The sequence below is a fragment of the Neofelis nebulosa genome, chromosome 3 (genome assembly GCF_028018385.1).
Source record: "Neofelis nebulosa isolate mNeoNeb1 chromosome 3, mNeoNeb1.pri, whole genome shotgun sequence".
NCBI classification, from domain to species: Eukaryota; Metazoa; Chordata; class Mammalia; order Carnivora; family Felidae; genus Neofelis; species Neofelis nebulosa.
In genome coordinates, this window is record NC_080784.1 from 145943359 (window position 1) to 145955476 (window position 12118).

Genomic DNA, 12118 nt, shown 5'->3' on the forward strand with positions numbered 1-12118 from the left:
TTTCCTGAGTTGTTAATTTTAACAAATCTGACTTGTGTGAGGTGGTGTCTCATTGTGGTTTTGATTTGTATTCCCCCAATGAGGAGTGATGTTGAGGATCTTTCATGTGTCTGTTTGCCATCTGGATGTCTTCTTTGGAAAAGTGTCTATTCATATATCCTTCCCAGTTCTTCACTGGATTATTTGTTTTTTTGGGTGTTGAGTTTGATAAATTCTTTATAGATTTTGATGGTTTCCTGTCTCACATTTAGGCCTTTCATCCATCTTGAATTTATTTTTGTGTATGCTGTAAGAAAGTGGTCCAGTTTCATTCTTCTGCATGTTGCTGTGCAGTTCTCCCAGCACCATTTGCTAAAGAGACTGTCTTTTTTCCATTGGATATTCTTTCTTGCTTTGTCAAAGATTAGTTGACCATATATTTGTGGGTCCATTTCTGAGTTCTCTGTTCTATTCCATTGGTCTACGTGCTACTGTCTTGATGATTATAGCTTTGTAGTAGAGGCTAAAGTCTAGGATTATGATGCCTCCTGCTTTGGTTTTCTTTTTCACCATTACTTTGGCTATTCAGGATGTTTTGTGGTTCCATACAAATTTTAGGTTTGTTTGTTTTAGCTCTGTGAAGAATGCTGGTACTATTTTGATTGGGATTGCATTGAATGTGTACATTGCTTTGGGTAGTATTGACATTTTAACAGTATTTGTTCTTCCAACGTGAGCATGGAATGTTTTTCCATTTCTTTGGGTCTTCAATTTCTTTCATAAGCTTTCTATAGTTTTCAGCATACAGATCTCTTACCTCTTTGGTTAGGTGTATTCCTAGGTATTTTATGGTTTTTGATGCAATTGTAAATGGGATTGATACCCTGATACCTCCTTCTCTTGCTTTATTATTGGTGTATAGAAACATGACTGATTTCTGTACATTGATTTTATATCCTGCGACTTTGCTGAACTCCTGTATCAGCTCTGGCAGTTTTTTGATGGAGTCTTTAGGGTTTTCCATGTAGAGTATCTGTGAAGAGGGAAAGTTTGACTACTTCTTTGCCAGTTTGGATGCCTTTTATTTCATTTTGTTGTTGATTGCTGAAGTTAGGACTTCCAACACTAGTTAACCAACAGTAATGAGAGTGGACATCCCTGTTGTGTTCCTGATCTCAGGAGGAAAACTCTCAGGTTTTTCCCCATTGAGGGTGATCTTAGCTGTGGGCCTTTCACATATGGCTTTTATCATATTAAGGTATGTTCCTTCTATCCTGACTTTCTTGAGAGTTTTTATTAAGAAAGGATGCTGTATTTTGTCAAATGCTTTTTCTATTGACAGGATCATATGGTTCTTATCCTTTTTTATATTAATGTGATGTATCATGCTAATTGATTTGTGAATATTGAATCAACCCCATAGCCCAGGAATGAATCCCATTTGATCATGATGAATAATTCTTTCAACATACTGTTGAATTCAATTTGCCAGTATCTCGTTCAGAATTTTTGCATCCATGTTCATCAGGGATATTGACCTGATTTCTCCTTTTTAGTAGGGTCTTTGTCTGGTTTTGGAATCAAGGTAATGCTGGATTCATAGAATGAGTCTGGAAGTTTTTCTTCCATTTCTATATTTAGAATAGTTTGAGAAGAATAGGTATTAACTCTGTTTTAAATTTCTGTAGATTCCCCTGGGAAGCCACATGGCCCAGGACTGTTATTTGTTGGGAGATTTTTGATAACTGATTCAATTTCTTCACTGGTTATGGGTCTGTTCAAACTTTCTATTTCTTCTCGTTTGAGTTTTGGTAGTGTGTGAGTGTCTAGGAATTTGTCCATTTCTTCCAGATTGTCTAGTTTGTTAGCATATAATTTTTCATAGTATTCTCTAATAATTGTATTTTTGTGGTGTTGGTTGTGATCTCTCCTCTTTCATTCATGATTTTATCTATTTGGGTCCTCTCTCTTTTCTTTTTGAGAAGTCTGGTGAGAGGTTCATTAATTTTGTTTATTCTTTCAAAAACTCAGCTCTTAGATTCATTGATCTGTTCTGCTGTTCTTTAGGATTCTATATTGTTTATTTCTGCCCTAATATTTATTATTTCTCTTCTTCTGTTGGCTTTGGGCTTTCTTTGCTGCTGCCTTTCTAGCTCCTTTAGGTGTAAGGTTAGGTTGTGTATTTGGGACCTTTCTTGCTTCTTGAGATAGGCCTAAACTGCAATGAATTTTCCCCTTAAGACTACCTTTGCTGCATCCCAAAGGATTTGGACTGTCATGTTTTCATTTTCATTTGCTTCTATATATTTTTAGATTTCTTCTTTAATTTGACTCATTCATTCTTTAGTAGGATGTTCTTTAGCCTCCATGTAATTGGGGGCTTCCCAGATTTTTTCTTGTGGTTGGTTTCAAGTTTCATAGTATTGTGATCTGAAAATATGCATGGTATGACCTCAATCTTTTTATACTTGTTGAGGGATGTTTTGTGACCCAGTATGTGATATATTTTGGACAATTTTCCATGTGTGCTTGAGAAGAATGTGTATTTTACTGCTTTAGGATGAAAAGTTCTGAATAAGTCTGTTAAGTCCATCTGGTCCAATATGTTATTCAGAGCCATTGTTTCTTTATTGATTTGCTGCCTAGATGATCTGCCCATTGTTGTAAGCGGAGTATTAAAGTCCCCTACAATTGCGGTATTATTATCCATACATTTGTTTAGGTTTGTGATTAATTGGTTTATATATTTGGGTGCTCTCTTCCACATTGGGGGCATAAACATTTACAATTGTTATCTCTTCTTTTTTTTCTTTTCAAAGTTTATTTATTTGTTTTGAGAGAGAGAGAGAGGATGAGAGAGAGAATCCCAAGCAGGCTCTGCACTGTCAGCACAGAGCCCAATGTGGAGCTCGATCCCATGACCCTGGAATCATGACCTTAGCCAAAATCAAGAGTAGGATGCGTAACTGACTGAGCCACCCAAGTGCCTCCACAATTGTTAGCTCTTCCTGATGGATAGATCCCTTAATTTATACAATGCCCTTCTTCAATTCTTGTTATGATCTTTGTTTTAAAATCTAGTTTGTCTGATATAAGTATGGCTACTCTGGCTTTCTTTTGATGTCCAGTAGCGTGACAGATGGTTCTTCATCCTCTCACTTTCAATCTGCTGGTGTCCTTAGGTCTAAGATGAGTCTCTTGTAGGCAGCATATAGATAGATCTTATTTTTATTATTCATTATGATACCCTGTGTCTTTTCATTGAGGCATTTAGTCCATTTACATTCAGAGTGATTATGGAAAGATATGGATTTAGTGCCATTGTGTTATCTGTAGGTTTCATGTTTGTGGTGATGTCTCTGGTCCTTTGTAGTCTTTGCTGTTTTCCACTCACAGAGTCCCCCTTAGGATCTCCTGCAGGGCTGGTTTAGTGGTCATGAACTCCTTTAGTTTTTGTTTGTCTGGGAAAACCTTTCTCTCTACTATTCTTTTTTTTTTTTTAATTTAATTTTTTATTTTTTAAAATTTACATCGAAATTAGTTAGCATATAGTGAAACAATGATTTCAGGAGTAGATTCCTTAATGCCCCTTACCCATTTAGCTCATCCCCCCTCCTGCAACCCCTCCAGTAACCCTCAGTTTGTTCTCCATATTTAAGAGTCTCTTCTGTTTTGTCCTCCTCCCTCTTTTTATATTATGTTTGTTTCCCTTCCCTTATGTTCATCTGTTTTGTCTCTTAAAGTCCTCATATGAGTGAAGACACATGATTTTTGTTTTTCTCTGACTGACTAATTTCACTTAGCATAATACCCTCCAGTTCCATCCACGCAGTTGTAAATGGCAAGATTTCATTCTTTTTGATTGCCGAGTAATACTCCATTGTATATATATCCCACCTCTTCTTTAGCCATTCATCCATCGATGGACATTTGGGTTCTTTCCATACTTTGGCTATTGTTGATAGTGCTGCTGTAAACATGGGGGTGCATGTGTCCCTTCAAAACAGCACACCTGTATCCCGTGGATAAATGCCTAGTAGTGCAATTGCTAGGTCGTAGGGTAGTTCTATTTTTAGTTTTTTGAGGAGCCTCCATACTGTTTTCCAGAGTGGCTGCACCAGTTTGCATTCCCACCAACAATGCAAAAGAGATCCTCATCCTCTTTCTCCACATCCTGGCCAACATCTGTTATTGCCTGAGTTGTTAATGTTAGCCATTCTGACAGGTGTAAGGTGATATCTCATTGTGGTTTTGATTTGTATTTCCCCGATGATGAGTGATGTTGAGCATTTTTTCATGTGTCTGTTGGCCATCTGGATGTCCTCCTTGGAGAAGTGTGTATTCATGTCTTTTGCCCATTTCTTCACTGGATGATTTGTTTTTTGGGTGTTGAGTTTGGTAAGTTCTTTATAGATTTTGGATACTAACCCTTTATCTGTTATGTCATTTGCAGATATCTTCTCCCATTCTGTCGGTTGCTCTCTCTACTATTCTTAATGACAGCCTTGCTGGATAAAGGATTCTTGGCTGCGTATTTTTCCTATTCAGCACATTGAATATTTCCTGCCCCTCCCTTCTGGCCTGCCAAGTTTCAGTGGACAGGTCTGCTACTGCCTCATGTATCTACCCTTGTAGGTTAAGGCCCCTTTGTCCCTAGCTGCTTTCAGAATTCTCTCTTTATCTTTGTATTTTGTCAGTTTCACTGTGATATGTCATGAAGTTGACCTATTTTTGTTGATTTTGAAGGGAATTCTCTGTGCCTTTTGGACTTGGATGCCTGTTTCCTTCCCCAGATTAGGGAAGTTCTCAGCTATAATTTGTTCAAATAAACCTTCTGCCCCTTTCTCTTGCTCTTCCTCTTCTGGAACTCCTATGATACGGTTATTATTTCATTTCATGGAATCATTTACCTCTCTAATTCTACCCTTGTGATCTAGTAATTTCCTTTCCCTCTTTTTTCCAGCTTCATCATTTTCCATAATTTTATCTTCTATTTCATTTATTCTCTCTTCTGCTTCTTCCATCCTTGTTGTCACTGTATCTAGTTTATTTTGCATCTCATTTATAGCATTTCTTAATTCATTGTGACTATTTCTTAGGTCTTTGATCTCTGCAGCAGTAGATTCTCTGCTGTCTTCTATGTGTTTTACAAGCTCAGCTATTAGTTTTATGACTGTTATTCTAAATTCTTGTTCAGATATATTGTTTATATCTGTTTTGAACAGTTCTCTATCTGTCATTTCTTCCTGGATTTTCTCTTGAGGAGAATTCTTCCATTTCATCATTTGGCTAGGTTTCTGTCTTTTATGTGTTTAATAGCTTGTTATGCATCCTGTATCTGTGAGTACTACTATATTAAAAAGGGTCATATGCTGTCCAGGGCCTGACACTTCAGGAAGTGTTTTTGGAATGTGTTACATGCACTCTGTTGTTGCGTTTTGACTGCTCTATCCCACTGATCAGTCCTCTGCAAAGCTCCTCCTTGCTTGTAGTGGTGGACCGTTTGAATCCTCCACCAGGTTTGCTTTGATTTGTTCATTGGAGTAACCTGATTTGCCCTTGGGTGAAAGTTTTTTCTCCTAGATTGCAGAGTAGAGAGGAAACTGGCTATGACTTTATAGTTCACCTCTATTTCTTCTCATAAGACATTTTGGCATGGGATGTCATGCCAATTACAGACACATTTAAAGCTGGTATTCCACACCACAATGCCAATGTCCTGCGTTTGGGCCCTGGTGGCTGTAATTTTTGTACATTAAGAAAGAGTTTAAAAAATTAAATAATTTGGCAGGGAGATCTTTGGAAGGAAAGGCCTGAAAAAGAATTTTTAAAGGAATTTTTTTAAGCTTATTTATTTATCCTGAGAGAGAGAGAGAGCGCGCACGCTCAAGTTGTGAGGAACAGAGAGAGAGGGAGAGAGAGAGAATCCCAAGCAGGATCTGTACTGTCAGCACAGAGCCGGATGTGGGGCCCAAACCCACAAACTACAAGATCATGACCTGAGCTGAAACCAAGAGTTGGACGCCTAACCTACTCCTACTTGAAATGCAAGCCTATATTAAGTGGAAAAGAGAAGAAAAATGGATAAGGAAATAAAAAGAAAGGTAAAGAACTAGCAAATTATTATTTTTTTAAATATTTTTTATTTTTGAGAGAGAGAGACAGAGAGACAGAGAGAGAGAGAGACAGAGAGAGAGAGAGAGAGAAGGAGGAACAGAGAGAGAGGGAGACAGAATCTAAAGCAGGCTCCAGGCTCTGAGCTATTGGCACAGAGCCCAATGCGGGGCTTGAACTCAAGGACTGTGAGATCATGACCTGAGCTGAAGTTGGAAGCTTAACTGACTGAGCCACCCAGGTGCCCCAAGAACTAGCAAATTATTAAAGCACAGGGCATAGGATCATGACATGTACTGTAGTGTTAAGGAGGCTTTTGCTTAACGACTAGATTTGCTGAAGCTAATTTACAAATGATCATCACCTTTGCCTTGTAGTTGAGGGAGATATTAGGGCAATTCTCACTAGACCTTTTGGAGTTGTTAGATCAAAAAATTCTTATTAATTAGGACTTTCCTGAAGTATTGATAAAATAAGTGCAGTATATCTAAAACACCAAGATCATATCACATTTACTCAAGATATTTTTTGCTTTTAAAATTTTTAAAATAACTCATTAATAAAAGTTTATTAAGCTTATAAACAATTGTAACAAGTTCTTAGATGAATACATTTCTACTTTTCTATGTAATCTTCTAACAGATTTAAATATTTTTCATGGAGGCCAGGTTTATTTATGTCCCTTATAATAGAATTCCCATAACGTTTAAACATTTTATTCTGGAAAACTCCAAACAGAGAAGTAGAAAGAATAGTAGTACAATGAACCCTTGTGTATTTATCATCTAGATGCAACAATTAACAGCATCTTGACAGTCTTCTTTTTACCTATCTTCATCCTCCTCAGCTTTGTTTTTTGTAGCATTTTGAAGCAAATCCCGGATATTCTATTACTTCACTTATAAATACCTTAATCATTTGTAGAATTTTTCTTGTTCATTTAAAGCTATTTATTGAGTTTTTTCTGTTTTTCCTGGCATTAAGTGGTTCTAATAAGTCAGAACAAGACCTGCATTAAAATCAAATAATCTATGTGAAGTATCCAGCACAGTGATATACACAGAATAGGCCCTTTCCCTTCTATTGTGCAAGGCTTTAAATTTTAGAAATTAGGGAAAAAAATATTTCCCTAATATTATAAAACATCTAACTAATGCTCAAAGTGTCACTGATTTTCTCATAATTTATTTTTATAGTTCGAACTAGGATCTACATGAAGTCTATAGATCACAATTGGTGGATATATCTTAATTTACGAGCTCATCTTTATCTCTTTTCTTTTTTGTTTAAACCTTGCCATTTATTTGTTAAAGAAAGTAGGTTGTTTGACCCTTAGAATTATCCACATAGTATAGTTTAATATGCTCCTCTGTCTTGTATTTCTTTTTTTTTTTTTTTAAATTTTTTTTCAACGTTTTTTATTTATTTTTGGGACAGAGAGAGACATAGCATGAACGGGGGAGGGGCAGAGAGAGGGAGACACAGAATCGTAAACAGGCTCCAGGCTCAGCCCAGACCCTGACGCGGGGCTCGAACTCACGGACCGCGAGATGGTGACCTGGCTGAAGTCGGACGCTTAACCGACTGCGCCACCCAGGCGCCCCTTGTATTTCTTATAAACTAGAGCTAGAGCTCATCAGAATCAGGTTGATTTTTGGCAAGACCATGTCGTAAGAGGTTTGTATGTTTCCATCTAGAGACACCACATGTCTGATGGTCTTTCTTTTTGTGATATTAGCAACCACTAGTGGTCATTGTCTAGATTTGTATTTTTTTTTTCTTTATCATTTGTTTTTAAAGTTCATTGACTATAAACAGCAATTTTCTATTTTTCTACATTCAGAAATTTAAATGTAGGCAGTTTTTGTTTGATATGAGCTGTATGTGTTCCTTGGTTTTCCAGAAATGCTTACATATTGACCCAGACAAAAGGCCCTTCTGTGCTGAGCTCCTGCACCATGATTTCTTTCATATGGATGGATTTGCTGAGAGGTATAGTACTGGCTCATGTTTTCTGGGGTGTCCCAACCTAGAGTTAAAGTAAAGGTATTTCTCTTATTTCTATACACACCCGCTTGTATACAGTCTCAAATATTGACCACCCTACCTCTATTCAGCCTTAGCAATAATGCAGTTCCTAGGAGTGGTCCCCCGCGTTCACTGAATTAGGGGTCTAGGTTGACATGAAGCAGTTACATCCTGCTTTTCTTTCTGTCTCCCTGTGGTGACATCTACCACTCAGGTCACTGATTTGTGTGTTGCTACGAGTTCGTGTTGCCATCGTTTTGGGTACTGATGCGTTTCCAAAGGTACCATCTCCTGTTGCCACTGTACCCACATCACACCTGGTCATGTGACACTGTTGCCAGTGCTGTGCTGGGACCTGGATGTGCCAAAATTGTGAGTGCCAGAGCTGCCGGTGCGGTCTCTTGTGCTGTCTCAGCTGCTGGCATCAGTGCAGCTAACAAAACCAAGAATAGTGAGATGAGTGGCAATGACAATGCTTGACATTTCTACCAATCCATTTAGTGTTTAGCTTAATGAAAGATACCTCAGTTCTCATATTGCATCTGCGTTCAATTAGTTGTGTTAGGTTGTTTTGATTGAGATCTACAAATAAACCTTGGCCTCACATATATATGCAGTTGGAAAACGGAAGAGTATTTTAATAGCCCTTTTAGATAATTGTGGGTATTCTTTATTGAGTCCATAACCTAAGTTTTGATACTATGCCAAAACTTGGGGGCGCCTGGGTGGCACAGTCGGTTAAGCGTCCGACTTCAGCCAGGTCACGATCTCGCGGTCCGTGAGTTCGAGCCCCGCGTCAGGCTCTGGGCTGATGGCTCGGAGCCTGGAGCCTGTTTCCGATTCTGTGTCTCCCTCTCTCTCTGCCCCTCCCCCGTTCATGCTCTGTCTCTCTCTGTCCCAAAAATAAATAAAAAACGTTGAAAAAAAATTTAAAAAAAAAAAACAAAAAAAAAAAAAAAAAAAAAAAAAAAAAAACTTGGCAGTAGTAGTTCTTAAGTGTTGGTTGCATTGCGGAGTCTGAAACATATCAGTGAGCTTTCCGTACCCTGTTACATTAAAATCCATTTATCTATCTTCTTGCACTTTGAATAGAGCTTTTAGCCATGTGTGTTTTTGTGGTATCATTATTAGTCATTTGGAAAATACTGTTTTGCTAAATAATGCAGATCTTTAAAATGGTGACACATTTCATTATATAGTATCAAAAAGTCACATTCTCTCTCATCAGAAAAGTCTTTTTAAGTATTGGGAATCGGCTACAGTCACACTAGTGCACACAAGTTTAACAGAATTGTAATTTTGCATAAAAATGTGATTTTTATCGTCAACACAAATGCTGTCAGTTGTTTTCCTTTGCTCATTTTTTAAAAGTAAATGTTTGCAGAATACTCCAAGTCTGAATAACTGTAGTTTTCTGTCATCCTTTCTTTCAAGTAAAAAATGTTGCACGAAAGAAGTGGCTAGTTTAGTTTGTATCTCAAACAATAACACAGTTCCTTTCCCTAAGACAGCCACTGCACTTCGGTTCGTAGCGGGGTGCTTCATGCACATTCCCTTCTTTCACACAGAATATGAAAAAAGACTTGTGTTCAAAGGTTTTGAAAATTAATACTTCTTTATTATTTCATAATGGACGTTCTTAAGCAAAACTGCCTTTGTTTTTTTAAACTGAGAATGTGCGTATGAATATGAAGAACGCCATAACTGTTAGTACAGTTTGGTGCCATTGCTTTAATTCTTGGTAAGGTGCCAGCGGTTTCACCTACCATTGCTTTTTACACCATCAGTGCCAGTGTTAATGTAGAGGAAAAGCAGTCATCTTCCTATTAAGGTAAAGAATAGCTTTGACCTTGTGAACCTCCTGAAAAGTTCTCAGGGATTCCCAGGGTTCTACAGACTGCCTTTTGAGAACTGCTAATCTAGGCCATACTTTTTCTCATTAAAAGAAAATGTTTTTTAATGTTTGTTTATTTTTGAGAGAGAGAGCCACAGAGTGCGAGTGGGGGAGGGGCAGAGAGAAACACAGAATCCCAAGCAGGCTTCAGCACAGAGCCTGTCAGCACAGAGCCTTACCCGGGGCTCGAACTCACGAATCGTGAGATCATGACCTGAGCCAAAGTCAGACACTTAACTGACTGAGCCACCCAAGTGCCCCAATAATTTTTCTTATTTTAAATAACATAGTCTAGTTTAATACTCAATACAAAAAAAAAATCTTGAAAATGAATTTTTTCTAGGTTTATCTGTCTTATACAATTTTATTGTGTTTAAAAAAAATTTTTTTTAATGTTTATTTACTTTTGGGAGAGAGAGAGAGAGAGAGAGTGAGTGCAAGCAGGGGAGGGACTCAAACTCATGAACCATGAGATCATGACCTGAGCCAAAGTTGGAGGCTTAACACACTGCAGGCACCCCTACAATTTTCTTGTATTGACAAATGTATTTTTATGTAGGTTTTCTCAGGAACTACAGTTAAAAGTACAGAAAGATGCCAGAAATATTTCTTTATCTAAAAAATCTCAAAGCAGAAAGAAGGAAAAGGAAAAAGGTGATTCCTTAGGCGAAGATAGAAAAATGCTTGTGGTACAGGTAAATGTCCATGTTTTCATGTGTATTAAATTTTAAATGTAATATATCCTTTTATTTTTGGAGGAAAATAAATGAATATAAAAAAAGAGGTTTTCTGAGCAGTGAGCAAGTTGTTAACTTTTAGCTTAGTTGTAAAAATGTACCTTCTCTATAGACATTACCTTTTGAAAAACTGTCTTAACGTATCGTGTTTTGAGTGCCTACTGTGTACCAGGGTGTGTATCAGACTGTGCAGTAGGTCTTGTCAGGAAGTCATACTTATCTAAGAACATTTAGACCCATGTACTCACATATAAACACATGGACACAAACACATGCATGTATCATTTTTTCCCTTAAATGATATGAGAGAAAAGTATCATTTATTTTTTTTTTTGTATAAAGTAGAGCACTTTAAAATTGAGATTTGGGTATTTAATTTATTTGAAGTTTACATTTGCATGTTGGTTACCTAGAATCTGTTCTTGGTAAGGTAATTCCAATTCATCAACAATCCACTCACATTTTTTCAAATGAACCAAAAGAAGAAGGCAGTTCTCAGTTTTGTATTTCCTGACTTTAGATATATAAGAACAAAAGTAGTGATACTTAATTTCTCTTTCACATTTTTCTACTGAAATATATATAAATTTGATATATGTATGTATCATATTCACCTGATATATAGCAGAGCTATTGCATTTCTATTCAAAATAAATGTCTGACCAAGAATCCTGGGTGTAATTTTAATTCCATAGATAGAATAAAGAAAACAGGGGCACGAGAAGGTGATATTTATGGAATTCTGCAGTAGTTGACGAGTTCTTTACAGGAAGAGGTAATTTTTCATTCTCCTCAGATCATTAATGTTGTTAACATTTTTATTAATGGTCAGGATACCAATGCTGATCCCAAAATTAAAGATTCTAAAGTATTTAAAATAAAAGGGCCAAAACCGGACGGAGAAAAAGTTGAAAAATTCAGTCGAGCTTCAAATGCGAGCTGTCTCCCTGACAGTGGGATGAGCCGCATCACAACCGTGCCTTCTACAAGCCTCAGAGATTGCAGCAACGGAAGCGTGGATCACACCAGAAATCTAGGCGTGGCAATTCCCCCACTTGCGCACAATCTTTCCACGGTGGCTCCCGGTGTTAATTCTGGAATGGTGAATATCCCAGGAGTTCAGAGTCACAGGTATGAATGTGAAAAATAAGAACAAAATGTTGTTTCAGGGTATGTCTGCAAATTGCGAGTGTTAATCGATTCAGCCACATTCTACTTTCGGGCTTCTGGGTGCTCTTCATTCTTGTAAGCGTTCTGTTTCAAAATGCTTTTGGCCTATGTAATGAAAGTTATTAGCATTTGATAAAAAAAAAAAAAAAAAAAAAAAAAAAACATTCACCTGAGTCTTAAGAAAGTGGATTGTACT

The 12118-nt window shown here is 37.3% G+C and overlaps 1 protein-coding gene across 2 annotated transcripts in view; it reads left to right on the forward strand.

Annotated features, from left to right (window-relative positions):
• CDKL2 (cyclin dependent kinase like 2) overlaps nucleotides 1-12118 on the forward strand; it is a 52711-nt gene that overhangs the window by 26998 nt on the left and 13595 nt on the right. For both annotated transcript variants that reach the window (XM_058722266.1, XM_058722265.1), the window contains 3 exons: nucleotides 7997-8085; nucleotides 10575-10710; nucleotides 11585-11883. In XM_058722266.1, the coding sequence (XP_058578249.1) occupies nucleotides 7997-8085; nucleotides 10575-10710; nucleotides 11585-11883 (524 nt within the window). The remainder of the gene's footprint in view (nucleotides 1-7996; nucleotides 8086-10574; nucleotides 10711-11584; nucleotides 11884-12118) is intronic.